Raw genomic sequence first — 18,785 nt, 5'->3', positions numbered from 1 at the left:
TGTACAGTCCCCACATAACCTCAATTATTGTGATCCATCTCCCGGCCCAGTCAAAGGCCGGCTGTTCCTTTTCAACCGCTTCAACCAGGTCCTCAAATGTCACTGTCGGTTCTCTTATTCTGTGAACATGGACACGGCTGCTTGACTCCACGCAGCAGTATGTTGAAGACTTGCTTCGCTCAACAATCACGAGTGCGGCCAAAATATAGGGTAAGAAAGCGATCTTCGTTTGCAAGAAATACCACAAAGATACCTCGGGCGCGACAGTGACGATTGCAATAAACCATCGCAAGGTGCATACAAAGAACAGCATGGCGTGGATATAGATTGGGTCTCGACGCCGAGCTCCGACGTGGTAACAGAAACAGCCAATAGAACAAAGGTAGTGATTGCTCTACGTTGCATGTAAGCGTATGAGAACAAATGAGACGAAGTGGTGTGATCCTTTAATAGCAGCGGCCTGACCTTCGAATCGGAAACATGCTTGACTTGAATGAAGCATCTACGAGGTTGGGCACAATACCATGGTTTATTGGTGGAAGGAAGGTATAGCTGCTCATTTAAATCGTTAAGAATATTCGGGCGTCGCACACGGAAGTTGGTCGGTACGTTTTACCTGCAAAATATGACATAGGCGAGCGAGTTACGTGGGTGTCAGGCAGCAAACCTAGGGGAATCAAGAGGAAACACTACAGCCTATTGCGATAAGTGAGAGATTTGCTTTCTACAACTGCAGGAAAATCGGTAATCTGCATAAATGATCCAGTGATATCAAACGAGAACGAAACGATGCGGACGACGCACGGTACAAAAGCTTAGAAGGCTGAGATCAGAGGTAGTCTGATACCGGCGTACGGTCCGAAGGTCAATCGTGGGAATAGCTCTCGCCATCCTCGGCCGCTGCCTTCATCTCCTCACTGCCTCATCACAATGTACGTTGTTGAAGCCTCATCTTAATAACACTCTGTTAAGTGTGGCCGATTTCGCGAACGACATACCGTGCTGTTCAGGTGCTAAGTGACACGAAAATCAAAAGAAGGATGAGTATGATGGGGGCCAGTAAAATCAACTTGAATGCGTCTGTAAACAATCCCGAATCGCGAACGCGTCTTTTTATCCTCTCCGCATTATGTGCAGTTGCGATGCTTGGGAAAGGTAATTTCTTTCTCAAATGATGCAGAAAGGACACTAGTATTAATTTTCCAAGTTCATTTGGCTCACTTCTTCCCGATTTTTCACCCTCTCCTCAGTGCTCATGCTAGAATGGCCATACCCGGAATCAGCGTCATAGTTAATTAGAAGATGCCTTCAACCATTACAAAGCCAGTCCGACCGGTCGCTGCCATCGCAGACTTTCAAAAGAACGATTATGAAGCTCATTCAATCACCCAACTATCCGTTCATCTTGCGAGACAGCAACAACCAAGCACGGGATATGTCTACGCATCTCCAGAAACAACACTGACGTCACAAATACAGAGAAAAGACAGTCAATGTGCTGTGTCCTCGGCAACATGTTCGAGTGATTCTCCAGGAAGGTCTACACGAAATCGGCCCTTGCGAACATAGTGGTGACTATTGCTTCGCAGACGTTTTTTGTGATTGGGAAAGTTCGGCTCATGCTCTACATAATCGAGCGTTGTTGGTAAAAAGTCCCTTCATGGTGCGTACCTTATTCTCTTAAACTGTTCTCCCTGTTTGACTGGCATCTATATTAGACGGCAACTACTAGACGGCGGTGTTTACGTGACCCTATGGACATGGACAACAAGTCTTAGCCCAGACGGTGCCTTAACTGTCAAGGAAATGCTCTCCCGATTAGCTTCAGTACGGTCTATTACACATGTGTACTTTTGGTGATTCTCTGACAACCCATTAAGGTTTCGATGGAGCTCATCGACATCAGCAAGCCTCCAGCACGGCTCTTAATGTATTGCATGCAATATTCATATTGGGATGGGTAACTCTGGAACCAGTTCAAGGCTGCGACACAAACGGGAGACTTTCGAGTTCGTCATCTTCTACTGCAGTAGCGCCTCTGGATTTTATGATGCTCCAACCGACCTTGAAGCTGTCACACCAAACCTGCAGAAGTTCATCCATGAGCTCGGAGGTAGTTGGGCCTTGGCGCTTTAACTTCGAACTGATGTGTTTAGCGCTCGCGAAGGAAAACGGAAAGACACTGCCACTAACAACAAATTACCTGGGGTCTGTAGAGTCTGGACTGAGAGTTTATGCTTCCTTGCCCGGTGCTGCAGTTTCCTTCATTGTTCCATTACTGTTTTGTGGGACTACATCTGCGGAGCATCAAGCGATAACTATAACATATCGGAGTCCTATGGTTTTCTTTTTCTCGGAAGTGACAGCAACGGCCACAGCATTCAGGTTCTTTTCAGATCGAAGCAGCAGGAACCTGTGCCAACATCCCCAAGTCAAAGCTGTAAGACACGCATCCACCTTGTGGCATATACATACCGCGTCTTCTCTTCCACTACACCTCCATTATCGAGTGGACGAACCTTGAGATGGACGAACGGTGAGTTCCCTTCATCGCAGTTTCTAGAATTATTTGTACTCATGAAATGGTAGATATCGCTTTCGTCGGATCAAAGGTACAGTACCTTCTACCATTGCACCCACAGTCTTGTTGCTAAGCGCTCTTACTAACTAGCTATCGAACTACTTAATCTACCCACGACATCGGATACACGATACTATCGCCTCAAGATCTTCGCAGGAAGTGTTTCTAAGAAGACCGATACATACACACTGAAGAACTCGCTGAAGACAGTCCCGATACCCAAGTGGACGATCCGTCTTGATCTGTAAAGACGACAACGTACCACGTAATTCCTAGCTCATTGCCTATCTAGGAGTCATATCAATGAATCTGAGAGATTTCAAGTGGATGTATACTACCGTCGGGGCAAGGGAGAGTATCAATGCCTCGGTTTTTGTGGAGCATCAGTTCGGGATGTTTTAATAGGTAAAACCGACAGTGAGCGTCTGTAATCTGCACTGTCAGGATCTAAACACTTGGTGCCAGCTACCGTCATGTCCATTGGTAGCAACTCTCCCTATCCCAACGTCTCTTTGAAAATCTTCCGGGAAGGTGCTTCCCACTACTCTTCGATCACACAATCGGCAAGTGAGGACGAAGACATGTCGGTCGTACCTCAGAGTGGCCCATCAAGTATCATTGATCTCGAAAGTCAGGATGCTTCACACTTCTCGGGTCTGCAACTAGGGGCAATCTCTGCGACATCGGCAGAATATGATTGCGCAGCTGCAGGAAAGGTCGTCGAGGAAATCGCAAAACCTAAAGAGCCGTCTGAATGGATCTCTGCATTGAAAGATGTGAGCAGGTTCTATCTCTGATTCATTTCTGAGTCGTAATTGAACCTCTCCAGCTGCATCCCGCTGCTTCAATAGCGTGGGGTATCATTTCCTCTTGCGTCAATGTAAGTACTAAGCCTCGTTGGAGGTAGCTAGCTTATCGTTCCTTTCGGATAGATCCTGGAAAAACAGATAGAACAAGATAAAACCGTACTTGGACTGTACGAAGCTATGTTCACAACTTACAAGGAGGCGAGCGACGACCGCCTGCTGTGGCAGCACAGGCAGTTAGAGCCGATCTATAAATCAATGTTCGAGGTCACGACCGAGTGCGGGATGTTCATCAAGAGATATACGAACAAAAACCGCTTCAGTGCGTCCATTATTCATTTCCAAAAGGGCAATATGTAACATCGATTTTAGAACGCTTCTTTTCCTTGAACGTGCACGGTGCCACGGAAAGCAGAAGAATTTATTAAAGGGTTTGCAAATTTGCGGGAGCAGTTGGATTCGCGTGTAGCGAAGGACGCGCTTGTCGTGACATTGGGTGTCAGAATCTGTGTTGATATTTTGGGTACACCTCTTCGATTTTCTCATAATTGGATTCTAAACTCAATCTGAGTAGGTGTGCAAATGTCGCTTCAAACACTAAAGCCCAAACAAGAGCTGGGCCCCAAGTCAACATGTATGCGTGGGACACGTGTGCAAATGGTCAACGCCTTCATCTCATGGATTGCAGAATGCAACGATGACGTCCTTTGGTGTAGTGGTCTGGCAGGGACGGGCAAAAGTTCCCTTGTCGGGACCCTTCATAACCTCCTCAGCTTTTATGTGGGCAGCCGCAGTCGCCTTTCTGCATTCATTCGTTATGACAGGACCGAATATCGGGACTCGTCAGAACTCATCACGTCCATCACCTACTTTTTAGGCATGTTCGATCAGCGCATAGGCATTGCCATTGCTAAAGCTTTGGCTTCATCCCGTACGGCATTTAAAATGCCGGCATCTGAATCCCGCACCCAGTTTCGACTATTTCTGCAGGAGCCATTGCAGACGGTTCGAGAATTACAAGATGAAGGTCCTTTGGTTATCATCATTGACGGTCTTGACGAAAGTGATGCATCGAAAGATTTGCTGGAGGTGTTTGCGGATGGGTTTGGGCCGAAACTGCCATTCATGCGGCTCATTGTGTCCAGTCGGCCCGAGGAAAGGATTTCTCGTATTTTCAGGGACTGCCAGCAAGTCCGTCACTTTCCTTTGGATACCTCCTCAGATGAGGTGAAATACGACATACAGTACTTCATCCAGCAAAGGTTTGACAGCATTGCGGACAAACACGTTTGGGGCACGTACGATGAGCAAGATGTTGTCACCCGGCTCGCCGAGCGGGCAAGCGGGCTGTTCATATGGGCGGCAACAGTCTGCTCGTTCTTGTGCGATTTCCCCAGTCTCCAGAGGCTCAAGGTAACACTCGAAACTACGATCCCAGCAGATGCTATGGAGGCTCTGACGATACTATATCGAACTGCGCTGGATACTATCGTCTCGGAAGTATATGGAACGAAGGAAGATGTCCGACGATGCATTCGTGCAGTCTTAGGGGCCGTGATCGTTCGCAAAGCAATATGACGGTACCTATGCTTCCCGAGCTTGTTCTGCAAGAAGGAGACCCTCCAGCGCAGCTCGTCGTTGACAAATTAGGGAGTGTTGTACAGGAGAGTTCTGTACCAGACTCGTATACGATATCCAGAGCATATCACGCCTCTCAGAGGACCCTCGAGCTGATACACAAATCATTTGATGATTTTCTCCGGGATCGTAACAGATGCGGGGATGGATGGTTTATAGATGTCGAGGAGCATGAAAAAGAGCTTACTTGGCGATGTATGCTGTCCTTGACGCCATTTTTGGAAAATTGGACGCCACTCAATGCTCATGCCATCGATGAAGGTCCGGTCCGGCCTACTTCTTCCTCTGGCAACCCCGACAATCCGAGAGAGAAAGTGCTGGCTCTATACCATACCATACCATCCCATGTTGGAGACTATGCTGTGAGTGTTCTAGGATGGCATATTGACACCTTGCTTGAGTTTGGGATTAACACTTACCGTTCTTTGTTTGAGCGTTATTTCTTATCCTGGCTCGAAATCTTTTATGCATGCTCAGCCGATCATTCCAACGATGGAGTCTACAAAGCACTGTTCAAGGTGATTTCCCTGGTTAATGTAAGCTGTTCGTGCTCCATATCATGATTATACACAGCCTCATAGTTACTTCCATCTAGGCTGAAGTTACGGACCAAAGCCTCCGCACATATGTCTATCATGCCTTCACATTCTGGGAGCGTACCAACGAATTCGTGAAAAGGAACGGTCGAGGTGACGATCCTGGAAAGCTGGTGTACAGCACCGCGATGTCCTTGTCGCCTTCCACAAACTTCATTTGCAGAGATTGGGGGAGGAGCCATGGGGTTCATGCGTTTACTAAGGAGCGTCTGCTAGTTTTTATACCTTGGAGCACACTGGAGCCTAAGTGCCGCCAATATGACAGTTTGCCGACATTTCGAGGCCCTCGGTATATTCAGTCTGAGCGCTTACACCATGAACGATTCTCCCATCGCCTCCTGTTCATCGATCCCTGTTTCACATCTAGAGGACCTGTGCTGGCACATTCCGAGGGATCTACACTGTTCGATGTTGATATAGGAAGGATAGCAAATCCATCACCTCCATCGACGTTTCAATGTTTTCCTGATGTGCCATTGCCGCCCTCCTACTGCACTTTCACTTTCTACCAAGCAATCGATACTAGTATTCAGATCGTTAGGTTCGTACTTATGGAAAGGAGTGAGAATGAGGGATCCGAGTTCGCCGATAGTTCACGATATGCAGTCATTGATAGGCAAGGTAGCGGTCCTCACAATGCTGAAGATTACGACGCGTTCATCTCCATCCTCAATACTCAAACTTCTCGCTGCGAGAATTATCTGTTTCTTGGATGGAACTACCACGTTGCAGTCCAATACGCACATGAATTATTCCTCGTCGATAAGGATTCGGGCGCTATACGTAAAGTCGAGCCAGGCACTCAGGCAGATTGCAAGAAATGGATAGTTCTGGATGGCTGGGCAGACAGCGACCATGTACTCGCTGCCATGAAAGATGGATCTAGGATACTAGGATTGACCAGCGAGAAAACATGCGAGTTCTTACTACGAGAGTGGGAAACATCTACTGGTACTCTACTCTCTACATATGGCACGTTTCAGTCTTTGTCATGAATGTCACCACTGACTGTTTGGGATACAGGATTCCGATATGACTCTACCATCTCAATTAGGGAACTCCAAATTTCGCCTGACGGCTCGAAGGTCGCCCTCAGTAATTTGGAGCTTTGGTTCGGGCAGGAACTCATATTGGGAACCCCGTCCAGAAGAGATATCAATGCCACGGGCCCCAAAGAAGTTGGAGACGTGAAATGCTTGACGTGGTTTCCTGATAGCGATCGAATTGCCTACCTTCGAAGTTGGCATTGTAAGCACCAACGTTGTCACAAGTGTTGTGACCTTGTTATTGAAAACCTTACGAGCAAACAGAGTACTACAATTCACCGTTGGTATGGGCAAGTTTCTGTATACAATATCTTGGTCGCTGCCGACGGGTCCAGGGTGATTACTCAGGACAACGAGTCATTCAGAGCATGGGACGTTTCGGACTTATACACTGCCGAGGTACCCAGAGGTTGAGGAAATGTCCTGTATAGACCTTATTCAGATGTACTATTGTAATAAGAGAATGTGAGAGTCCGCATCCTTTTATCCTCGTTTCATTGACGGTCTTCTCTAAGTAAACGTACGGTGCAAAACTGGTTTATTTGGTTTGTTGTTCGGAGCGACCACGGAGGATAACTGTACCCGAATATTAATATTGCGAAATAATGCGAGCGTTGAGACAGCTGAGCGCTGAGCGCTGAGTGGTGGAAAGCAATTCAGAGGTCGCGGTGTACGGTCCGAAGTCCAAAATGCCAACCGTGGGAACAGTTTTTCCCGACTCGACCACGATTCCTTTGAATATAGACCTCGTCGACATACTCTTCCTTGCCATCCTTCTGGAAAACAATTCACATGGAGCCTTCGACAGAAATTTTCGATTCCGATGATGCATCGAAGAGCAATTCGGATAGCGAGGCTGTTAGCTCCCTTCTGGGGACACTGACCAGTCATTATTGATGTTTGCACTATCTTAGGAGCATAGGCTGGGTTTAACAGACGGCAGAAGCGCGAGTGCTGCATGACTGCCCCCGTTATCTTGAGTTTCAACGGTCGTTTAGAGAAAGTGTCGTGACCATTGCGCGACTCATGGCCCTGTACCATATAGATGGCTAATTGGTGCATTACTCGTTCACAATTTCAGAGGCTGTTATCCGCTGCTAATATGATTTTTGGGATGCATCATAGGTTCACCAATCTAACACGCTCTTCGCACTGTCAGCTCAGCTCATCTTGGCCTTATCGATGCTTGTCGAGACTTGGACTCCAGACGTTGCATACGCGGACCCGACATAAGGCTCTTCCCGTAGAGATCAACTCTCAAGCTACAATCTTTTGCAGAGACCGGGATGGTGACAACGATGCCACTACGCACGTTGACACCATGGCTCAGAACTTCTGCAACGCGTATGAATGGGCATCTCATGTCCATTGTGAGTGCGTCGTTAGTCTAACTGGCGTGTTTCATTGACCTATTTCTAGGTGGGTTTTCTGCTCTTCTTGGTGTTCTTCCTCCTGTTATTTCTTCGTCTTCATGGTTCTTGGTCGCTTTACAATATCTATGATATCTGACGGCAGCGGCTGCTCGTATAGAATTTTCGTGTTATCTCTCCATCTTTGGTCGACGATTGGTGCGACCATGTGTAGTCATTCAGGACGTTGGACGTTTCAGATTTATAGCATATCCGTCTGTATTGTATTAGTGTGTATATCTATGCTTCACTCTTTGTCCCATAATTCCACTGATACAGGCATTACGAAACAAACAGTGCATAGAAATATCAGAAATATGTACGAAATCCACAGGTTCAATTAAACGTTGAGCATCGATTCTCGCTGAAGCCAAGGGCTCGAACCTACTCGAAGAAAAAAAAAAATTAAGCAATGTGTTTCCATTGAGTATCATACTGAACATAGACGCGACGACGACGATTGCGATAATACATCGGATGGGGCATACAGTTAGGAGCATAACATAGATACCCCCAAGATCGCAGCATCAATCTCCGGTAGTATTGCAAAAGTAGTCACCGAAATTTGCGCAGTAGTCATCCTACGTAGTGCGTAAGAGCATGGAAACGAACACGGCAAAGTAAAAGACGAACTTGAGTAGTATGATGCTTTAATAGCGGCGACCTTGGTCTTCTTTACAGAGACGCGCTTAGCAATGAGAGTACTGAGAAACTGATTAATCAACGAGAAAGTTCAATTAAAAACAGAATACTCACTCAAACCCCGACTTCTGCTCTTTCTGGTGCTCTGGCAATTTTCTGCGCCTGACGGAGTGGAGGTGACGATAGTGCTAGAGACGGATGGAATTAACGAGACATTGGATCTTCGGTGTCTTGGTGTAAGGCTTCGCGTTCTCCTTCGCGCTCTTCACTTCCCAAGAAACGTACTTGCAGACATGGACAAATTGAACATCTCACGGATGTTCGTTGCTGGCTCGGGACCGAGGCGCTTAGGGAGAACGATGCCTGTACGGCCGGTGATCACTGATTTCGCGTCAATAGAAGTAGAAAAAGAAGGGGAAAGTGTACACACCGGCCTCTCCCAGCTTCAAGATGACCAAACTCAACACAGCGATCTATGCATTCACGGTCAGACTTTTGCTTCCTCTCACGTTTCTTGCGAGTGGCCATCGGAGAACAAGAGACGAGCACCGTAGGGGAGGAGCACAAGCACTTCATCGAGAAATCCTGCTTGTTGTTTTCTCCAGTAATCCGGAAGATGTATCACTTGAGCTCGTCAGATGTGCTTCGACCTGAGGTATTGGGGTTCCTATTGACGTAGATATGCTTGATTTTTAAATGAGCAGTCCGACGGCTGAGTATCAGGAAGAAAGAAGGTGGTGGTTCGCTGGAGAGGTTGCGCGGACCGGATAGCTCCGGGCTTCTTGTCTCGTTTCTGGTTGCTTTTTGCTTTCTCCGGCATTCCGTTGCCTCAGCCCTTGCTTTGTGCTATATGGCTACACTGAATGAATCTCGTGGATACCCTCTGATAACGACACTGTGCTTTCAAGATGCAGCCTCCTTTACTGCCAAAGATCCCGCTCTCGCTGGCGTACTTCAGCTTGGTTGTCGATGCAATGGCCTGGGGCTTCCTGGTGATGAGCCTATACGGTACACGTTATCGGAAATCCTGACAATGCCAGGAACTCAAGCTCGCCGGTACTCGTCCTGCGTTTCAGCGAGCTTATGGTCGCCCACCCTGGCAGTATCGAGGTTCATGTTGTACGATGCAATGGTCGACTTTAAAAGTCACGATCTTTAGTTGGCTTTCGTTCAGCAGACCAGTGGCGGTTGTTCACAATCAGCATGCAAGGACTGTCCTCGCCACACTGTCGTTGGGATGAACCAGTATCGTTACATCGTGCCTTGCGCTTCGTACGACTTCCACGAATCCGCATTACATCTGTCGGTTAGACGCTTCCCGCCTCTACTCTCTATCGACGACTTTGGAAAAATGCCTGCGGATGATGCAGAAATTGACTCTCGTCACCAACTTGAAGGAGTCAGACTCCTCTCTTTACTTCGACTACGTGCAACCTTCTTTCTGAGATGTGTCGCCTAGATGTACGTTTGGGCAAAGATAAAGGAAATTCTCCAGCTGCGAGGTTTGGCCGGGAAAGTGATGTAGTAAAGGTGAGTACAATTTACGATAACCACATACCTGACAATTGATCCAGATACCGATAATATCTCAGTGCTATCTTTAACATGACTCAGACACCCCTCCGTTCTTGAATGAGGTATGTAGCATTTACTCTATCCTGAAAATACGTGAGATGAATATTTTTTTTTCGCAGTGATGACCAACTAACGTCCTCGAAGACTGCGGCACAGCATCATGCTTCGTCTTCATAACGCCTTGTCCGCGTAGTAATCGAACAACGGCGAAGGACTCCTTTCTTGTAATCGTCTATGTTTACACCACACAATTGAATCCCTTGATTGGCATCTGTCTAATCTTGACTGGTAATACGATGTTATTCAGATGATCAAGCTAGAAGATTATCCGGCATCTGTAGCTTACTCAAGTCACTCACAAAACTCAATAAGTGGGAGAATCGTGGGCAGAGACACGTTGACTGTGGGAAGAGAATCCCCATTTTGCCGGTGATAACGATCCCCCAGTAGCCTGCACCCATCAATTAGCGTCCGCAGCCAACGACGAATGCCCCCTCTCCCCTCAAGTCTTCTCAGATGCTTCCCCACTGACCATACATGGAGCCCCTCGATGCCTCTCGACTTGACCTTGCTCGCGACCTTTTCGAACGGGCAAGTGTGCATCTTAGTTGAAATCTAATCGGGCGTTAATCATCAGTTTCCATATCCATAGACTTGGGCCTTGATGCTTTACCTTCGAACTGCGGTGTTTAACATTCGCGAGGAAAATTAAAAGGCACTGCCCCCAACAGCAGACCACCTGGGATGACTGGAGTCTGTAGAGTCCGCGGTGAGAATTTATGTATCCTTGTCCAGTGCCGCGTGCTGATTCAGCGGGTGCTGCAATTCTTTTCATCTCGCTATTTCCCTTTTTTTAAATTACGAAACTACATCTAGGGAGCATCGATTCATGACTATGGCATGTCATGTGGTTTTCTCTTTCTCAGCAGTAACACAGCGAAGGTCACAGCATATAGTACAGCATATTTTTGGATCGAAGCGGTTGGAATGCTGTAAGACGGGCGTCCACTGTGTGGTACATATATGCAGTGTCTTCTCCTCCACTGTACCTCCATCGTCGAGTGTATGGGCACTGAGATGGACAAACGGTGAGCCCCCTTCACGACTTTTAGATTTGTTTTCGCTCATGAATGATGGTAGATATCGTTTTCGTTGGATCAAAGGTGCAGTCCCTTCTGCTTTCACGTTCGCTGTCTTTTCAATAAGCGCCGGAATAACCTAGCTATCGAGCTAATTGACCTACCCCCGGAGTGGGATAAACGATCGTATCATCTCAAGATTTTTGCCGGAGAGGACTACAAAAAGACAAAGACGTTCAAGGTGAAAAAGAAAGAGTGTGGGACAACCCCGACACCCAAATGGACGATCAATTTTGATCTGTAAGGGCACCGACATATCACTTGAATCATAGCTCATTGCATATCCAGGAGCCATATTAGTGAATCTGAGAGATTTACGGTAGATGTATACTGCCGTCGGGGCAAGGGGTCTCAATGCCTCGGCATGTGTGGAACGTCGATCCGGGATATTTTGATCGGTGAAACCGACAGTGAGTATCTGTAATCTGTGCTGTCAGTGTCTAAACATTTTCTTCCAGTTATTGTCCTGTCCATTAGTAGCAATTCTTCCTGTCCCAACATCTCTTTGAAGATCTTCCGGGAAGGTGCCACCGACTATTCTTCGATCGCGGGATCGGCAGGTGAAGACCAAGACGCCGACATGTCGACCACAACCCAAAGTGGATTTCCCGGAAGTCAGCAAACCTCAGATTTGTCGGGTTCACAACTCGTGGCAACCTCTGCAAAGTCGGTGGAAGAGTATTGGGCAACTGCAGGAAAAGTCGTCGAGGAAACTGCAAAGCCTATAGAGCCCTCTGAGTGGATTTCCGAATTGATCGATGGTGTGGATACTGTGAAGAGCGTGATTGATGCATTCAAAGATGTGGGGAGGTTCCTTCCGCGGTCGATTTCTACATTCTAATTAAGTACTGCCAGCTACATCCTGCTGCTTCAATAGCATGGGGCATCATTACCTCTTCTATTAATGTAAGTACCAACATTTATCGGTAGCAGGAAGAATAGCTGACCATGCCGTTTCGGATAGGTCTTGAAACAACAGACAGAACGAGATAAAACCATGCTTCAACTGTACGAAGCTATGCTCACGACTTATAAGGAAGCCAGTGACGATCGCTTGCTGTGGAAGCGAAAACATTTGGAACCCATTTATAAATCACTGTTCCGGACCACGAATGAGTGCGGGATGCTCATCAAGAGATATACGAACAAGAACCGCATCAGTGCGTCACCTTTCATTTTTGAAAGGGCAATATCTAAACCTGATATCAGAACGCTTCTTTTCCATGGACATGTCACAGAAAGCAGAAGAATTCATTCAAGGGTTTGCAAAATTGCGGGAGCAGTTGGATTCGGGTGTAGCGAAGGACGCACTTGTCGTGATGCTAGGTGTCGGAGTCCGTGTTGATAAATTCGGTACATCTCTTCGATTCGCCCACAAGCATACTCTAACGCTAGTCTGAGTAGATATACGGATGTCGCTTCAGGAACTGAAACCTGGAAGGGTGCTTGGTCCCAAATCGACGTGTATGGGTGGTACACGCATGCAAACGATCAATTCCTTCTTTTCGTGGATTGCGGAATGCGACAATGGCGTCCTTTGGCGTAGTGGGCTAGCGGGGACGGGGAAAAGCTCGGTTGTCGGCACTCTCCATGACCTTCTCTGCTTTCACATGAGTGGTCGCAGTCGCCTTGCTGCTTTCATTCGTTACGACAGGTCCGAATATCGGGATTCGTCAGAACTCATCACGTCCATTGCCTACTCCTTGGGCATGTTCGATCAGCGCATAGGTGAAGCCATCGCTAACGCTGTGAGCGTATCTCGTGCTGCACTTCGGATGACGGCTTCCGAATCACGTACTCAGTTTCGACTCCTCTTGCAGGAACCATTGGAGACGATTCGGGATTTACAAGATGAAGGGCCTTTGGTTGTCATCATCGACGCTCTTGATGAAAGTGATGCGTCGGAAGAGTTGCTGAAAGTGCTTGCGGATGGGTTTGGGCCGACACTGCCATTCATGCGGCTCATTGTTTCCAGTCGACCCGAAGAAAGGATTTCTTGTGTTTTCAAGAACTGCCAGCACGTCCATCACCGTCCTTTGGATACATCTTCAGATGAGGTGAAACACGACATACGGCACTTCATCCGACAGAGGTTTGCCAGCATCAAAAACAAACGTGTCTGGGGCATGTACAATGAGCAATTTGTTGTCACTCAACTGGCTGAGCGGGCGAGTGGGCTGTTCATATGGGCGACCACAGTCTGTTCGTTCTTGTGCGATTTTCCCAGTCTCCAGAGGCTCAAGGCAGTCCTTGAAACTACAATTCCAGCAGATGCAATGGAGGCTCTGACAATACTATATCGAACCGCGCTGGATACTATCGTCTCGGAAGTATATGGAACGAAGGAAGATGTTCGACAATGCATTCTTGCTGTGTTGGGTGCCCTGATTGTTCGTAAAGGCGACATGACAGTGCCTATTCTTGAGCTTGTTCTGCAAGAAGGCGACCCTTCAGCGCAGCTCATCACCGACAAATTAGGAAGTGTAGTAACACAAGAGAGATCTGGGAACCTGGTGCTTATACACAAATCTTTCGATGATTTTCTCCGGGACCATGGCAGATGTGGGGATCGATGGTTTATCGATGTCAAGGAGCGTGAAAAAGAGCTTGCTCGGCAATGTATGCTGTCCTTGGCGAAGTTCGCGGAAAATTGGACACCACCAGCCAATGCTCAGGCCATCGAAGATCAGGTTCAGCCTACTCGTTCCTCTGGAAACTCCCGCAATCCGAGGGAGAACGTGGCTCTATACCATGTGGTACCATCCCACATCAGAGACTATGCTCTGAATGTTCTAGAATGGCATATTGATGCCTTGCTTGAGCTTGAGATGAACGCTTACCATCGCTTCTTTGAGCATTATTTCCTGTCCTCACTCAAAATCTCTTATGCATGCTCAAGCAATCGGTCTAAGGATCTCGATCTCATTTACAAGGCACTACTAAAGGTAATTTCCAGGGTCAATGTAAGCTGTTCATGCTCTACACATGATATACATGGCCTCATAGTTGCTTCCATCTAGGCTGAAGTTACAGACCAAAGTGTTCGCACATATGTCTATCATGCCTTCACATTCTGGGAGCGTACCTACAACTTCGTGAAAAGGGAAGGTCGAATCGACGACCCTGAAAAGTTGGTGTACAACACTGCGATGTTCTTATCGCCTTCCACAAACTTCATTTGCAGAGATTGGGGGAGGAGCGGCAGGGTTCATTCCCTTTTTGATAAGGAGCGTCTGGTAGCTCTTATACCTTGGAGCACATCAGAGCCTGAGTGCATGTTACAGTCCCGGCGCACGAATTTATCCATATTCCCAGACCCTCGGTATATTCAATTTGAGCGCTTACACCATCGCCGGTTCGCTAATCTCTTATTACCCACCGACCCCCATTTCGAATCCAGTGGACCTGTTCTGGTCAACTCCCTAGGATATGTGCGGTTTGATCTTGATACAGGACGGATAGCAGAAAAAACACCTCCATCAATACTTCAGCATTTCTACCAAGTGCCATTGCCAGCCTCCTGCTCCACCAAAATTTCCTACCAAGCAATTGATCCTAGCGTTCAGATCGTTAGGTTCGTGTTTTTGAAAAAACATAAGAATGTAGGGTTTCAGTCCCCTCATAGTTCACGATGTGAAGTCGTTGATGGTCGAAGCAACGGTCCTCATGATTTGGTAGATGGCGATGTGTTGATCTCCATCCTCAATACTCGGACCTCTCACTGCGAGAATTATCTGTTTTTTGGGTGGAACGGTCACGTTGTAGTCCAATATGCACACGGAGTATGCTTCGTTAATGCGGGTTCGGGAACTATACAAAAAGTCGAGCCTGGCACTCAGGCTGGTTCCAAGGAATGGATGAGGCTCGATGGTTGGACAGATAACGACCCTACATATCCTGTCGATAATGTTTTCACTGTCACAGAAGACGGATCTAGGTTACTAGGATTGGCCGTCAATTTGAGGGACGGCACAACACACCAGCTCTTACTACAAGAGTGGGAAACGTCAACCGGTACTCTACTCTCTACATATGGCAGGTTCCAGTCTTTGTCATGAATAATACCACTGATTATTTGGGTACAGGATTCGAGTCGGACCCTACTTCCTCAATTGAGGTCATCCAAATTTCACCCAACGGCTCGAAGGTCGCCCTTGTTGGTTCGGAGTTTTACTTCAACCCGGCATCCATAATACCAACATCGTCCGGAAGAGATATCAGGGACTCAGAGCCCATAAAACTCGGAAACGTGAAATGCTTGACGTGGTTTCCTGATAGCGATCGAATTGCCTACCTTCGAGGATGGCAATGTGAACATTCCCTTTGTTTGAGCTGTTGTGATCTTGTTGTTCAGCGCCTTACGAGCGGACAGAGTACGACAATTCACCGTTGGCATGGGCGTTCTGTACACGATATTTTGGTCACTGCCGATGGGACTAGGGTGATTACTCAGGACAACAAGTCATTCAGAACATGGGACGTTTCGGATTTGTAGCCTATTCGTCTGTACTGTATTATATGCTTCCCTCTCTCTATGATTCCAAAACCGTTGAGCATCCACCTGTTCAAATTTGAGACCAGGAATATAAGGCAAGCAGTATGCGTGAAATTCAATAGTTTAACTGAACGCTGTTAAAGGTTGAGTGCATGCCGAATCCAAGCTGGCTCACTGCTTGCCTCGGAACAAAAAATGAGATAAAAGAGATATAATTCCAGTGAATATCATGCTGAACTCTGACACGACAATGATTGCAGTAATTCATCATATGGGTCATGTATAACAGCATAGCATAGATGAGTACACCCAGGATCGCAGCGCCAAGCTCTGGTAGTGTCGCAATAGTCACCGGAGTTTAGGTAGTAGTCGCCCTAGCATGTAAACATATGGAAACAAATGATAAAAGGTAAAAGACGAACTTGTGGTATGATGCTTTACTAATTGCGGCAACCTTAGCCTTCTTTTCAGAGACGCGCTTGGCAATCAGAGAACTGAGAAAAAAATGATTCGACAAAAAACTTCAAGTAGAAACAGAATACTCACTCATACTCACTCATACTCAGACTTCTGCTCCTTCCGGTGCTCCAATTTTCTACGCTTAACGGAGCGAAGGTGACAATGGGGCTGGAGACGGATGGGGGTGATGAGACGTTGGGTCTTGGAGCCTTGGTGTAAGGCTTCGCATTCTCCTTCTTCCCGCTCCTCACCTCCTGACGGATAACGTACTTGCGGACATCATTCTTCCTGGACAAGTTGACCATCTTGCGGATTTTCATTGCTCCCTTGAGACCAAGACGGTTGGGGAGGATGGCGTCAGTGAGGCCGGGGATTTCTGTTTTCGCGTTAATGCAAGTAGAAACAAAGAGAAAGTGTACGCACCAGCTTCTCCCTGCTTCACAATGACCAAGTTCAACATGGCATCCACAAACGGACTTTTCGCTCCCTTCCGGTGAGTGACCGTCAGACAAGAACAGACAAACACGGTAGGAAAGAAGCCCACCCTGCTTGTCGTTTCCTCCAGTAATCTGGAAGACGAATCCCTTGAGCTCTTCAGGAGCACTTCAACCTAAGGAATCGGGGTGCTATACATGCTTGATGTTAAATGTGTGGTCCGACCGCTACTTATCACTAGAAAGAGGTCAGCGGTTCGAGAGAGTAGGGGCATTACAGGTTGATCCCACTATCTAGAATACACTGTCAGGGAGGGATTCATCTTCTCTCGCAGCAAATCGGCAGTCTGTATCCCACGCGCCAATCAAACGACGATCCAAGGATGCTGAACTCAACGCGGTGAAAATTTGGTTAATTTGGATTCTGGAATGTCGTCCGGAGCAACCACAGAGAATGAGTGTACACGTATACACCACGAATATTATGATCGCAAAAGAACGAGAACGTTTGAGACAGCCGAGTAGTGGAAAGCATATAGAAGTCACGTCGGTAATGATGGTGGTACGCCGGTAACAGTGTACGGTCCGAAATCCGAAATTCGCGGGAACAGCTCTTGCCTCGACCACGATTTCTAGGGATCCCTCCCGTTTGGATATGGACCTCGTTGACATACATCTCTCTGCCGGCCCTCTCTGGAACGCAATTGACCCGGAGCGTTCGACGATCATCCCTACCGACTCATGGAAGAGCAACTCGGATAGCAAGTCTGGCGACTCTCTGGGGACAACTAGTCGTTGTTTATGTTGGCACCATCTTAGGGTGTAACGAGCCGGCCTTTGGCTTGGTCCTTACCCTTCATTTCTCCCCCTCGTTGTCGCTCCACATGCTCCACCGTTCTCGACGCATTTGATAGGATCTATTTGATATTAGCTAGTAGTATATAAGAGCTATGTACTGCTGTAGCAGCTCGGGTTTTTTGCAACGACCAGCCTTTACACCTGTCACACACTGCGTGAAACTCCTTCGTGAGAGTACATGACTTTCGCCACCCTCTCATATTTTTGACAGCTCCATTGGCTGTTTCTCTGCTTATTTCTATATCTCTCTCTCAACTACATCTGCGCTTTTTTCTTTAAATCTCTTTCTCTCTCTCTTCGTCGATCTCTGGAAAACCGAGGCTTGATCACCCGAGGCCACTCTGATTTCGACACTGTATCTTCTGTATACCTATTAGGATGTCTCGTTATGCCTTGCGCAGCCGCCACAACACTGTTGCAACAGGGCCAGCCTTGCCAAGGGTGGAGAGTCCTTTATCCGAGTTATCTGGTGAGCTGTCCCCAGATATCCATAATACTAAAATCCCGGCAGAATCCAGCACTGCGAGTGCTCAGGGCTCTGCTCCTGGTCCAGCTGCAAGCCATGTTCCAGCGTCTGGCAATGCCGCACTGAGGAACCCTCCTTCTGCTCATGTACAAGCGGAGGAGGAGAAATCATCTCCTTCTGACTCGGAGGATGATGAGGATGTCAGTTCCCAAGGGAATCTGACTGCTGCAGGTATTTCAAAGAAGAATTTGTCTCGTAGTAATGTAGAATATGATGATGAATCTGATACATCTAGTTCTAGTAGTAGCATGGAATCCAAGAAAGCATCTAGTAAGACTGATGCTGAGGAACCTACTCCCCTTCAACCGGCAAGGCCTGCAAGGCTTTGTCGTACTCAGAGTCTGGATGACCTGAGTAGGAATGCAGTTCGCTTTAAGGAGCAGCATAAAGCAAAGAAGCTCACCAAGGAATAAGCTTCTACAGTTAGGGCTGCAGAACGTAATCTGACTGCTGAGCAGCGAGAAATCCTGGCAAAACATCAGGATAAGGTTACTCAGAAGCAGGCTCACAACCCACCTGAAACCCATAATGCAACACCAGGCCCAAGCTCATATGTTGTGAAGGGAAAATTTGCCGATCAT

At 47.4% G+C, this 18,785-nt stretch overlaps 4 protein-coding genes across 4 annotated transcripts; 2 read left to right on the top strand and 2 right to left on the bottom strand.

The window, feature by feature from the left end:
* Positions 1-22: 22 nt before the first annotated feature.
* On the bottom strand, positions 23-645 carry EV420DRAFT_1064399 (uncharacterized protein). The gene is made up of 4 exons (XM_060465597.1): positions 617-645; positions 466-552; positions 254-394; positions 23-178 (listed from the first exon to the last, which is right to left on the bottom strand). The coding sequence occupies exons 2-4, from the start codon at positions 500-502 to the stop codon at positions 93-95; spliced, it is 264 nt and encodes an 87-aa protein (XP_060324555.1). The 5' UTR covers positions 503-552; positions 617-645; the 3' UTR covers positions 23-92.
* A 3,330-nt stretch (positions 646-3,975) lies between these two features.
* Positions 3,976-4,944, top strand: EV420DRAFT_1726384 (uncharacterized protein; the record flags this gene model as incomplete). The annotated part of the gene is made up of 1 exon (XM_060479830.1): positions 3,976-4,944. A coding segment is annotated over exon 1 (921 nt), but the record flags the coding sequence as incomplete, so codon positions are not given.
* A 6,426-nt stretch (positions 4,945-11,370) lies between these two features.
* On the top strand, positions 11,371-15,490 carry EV420DRAFT_1649347 (uncharacterized protein; the record flags this gene model as incomplete). The annotated part of the gene is made up of 10 exons (XM_060478297.1): positions 11,371-11,381; positions 11,434-11,456; positions 11,516-11,672; positions 11,721-11,842; positions 11,891-12,234; positions 12,288-12,338; positions 12,397-12,592; positions 12,642-12,785; positions 12,837-14,395; positions 14,453-15,490. 10 exons carry the CDS (start codon positions 11,371-11,373, stop codon positions 15,488-15,490), a joined length of 3,645 nt encoding a protein of 1,214 aa, XP_060324553.1.
* A 989-nt stretch (positions 15,491-16,479) lies between these two features.
* Positions 16,480-18,731, bottom strand: EV420DRAFT_1631472 (40S ribosomal protein S6; the record flags this gene model as incomplete). The annotated part of the gene is made up of 5 exons (XM_060476154.1): positions 16,480-16,554; positions 16,581-16,976; positions 18,368-18,441; positions 18,511-18,527; positions 18,721-18,731. 5 exons carry the CDS (start codon positions 18,729-18,731, stop codon positions 16,480-16,482), a joined length of 573 nt encoding a protein of 190 aa, XP_060324552.1.
* Between the last annotated feature and the right edge of the window lie 54 nt (positions 18,732-18,785).

Source organism: Desarmillaria tabescens (assembly GCF_030435595.1).
Source record: "Desarmillaria tabescens strain CCBAS 213 chromosome Unknown EV420scaffold_60, whole genome shotgun sequence".
Lineage (NCBI taxonomy): Eukaryota > Fungi > Basidiomycota > Agaricomycetes > Agaricales > Physalacriaceae > Desarmillaria > Desarmillaria tabescens.
Note: the sequence above shows the minus strand (reverse complement) of the source record. Positions and strands in the feature narration are given on the sequence as shown.

What these genes read in the sequence shown, in the direction of transcription:
- EV420DRAFT_1064399 (XM_060465597.1), bottom strand. Translation starts at nt 502, where the DNA reads ATGCTTCATTCAAGTCAAGCATGTTTCCGATTCGAAG. An exon ending in AGCATGTTTCCGATTCGAAG is followed by an intron (nt 395 to 465) that starts GTCAGGCCGCTG and finishes CATGCAACGTAG; the next exon opens with AGCAATCACTACCTTTGTTC. An exon ending in TCGTCACTGTCGCGCCCGAG is followed by an intron (nt 179 to 253) that starts GTATCTTTGTGG and finishes GTGATTGTTGAG; the next exon opens with CGAAGCAAGTCTTCAACATA.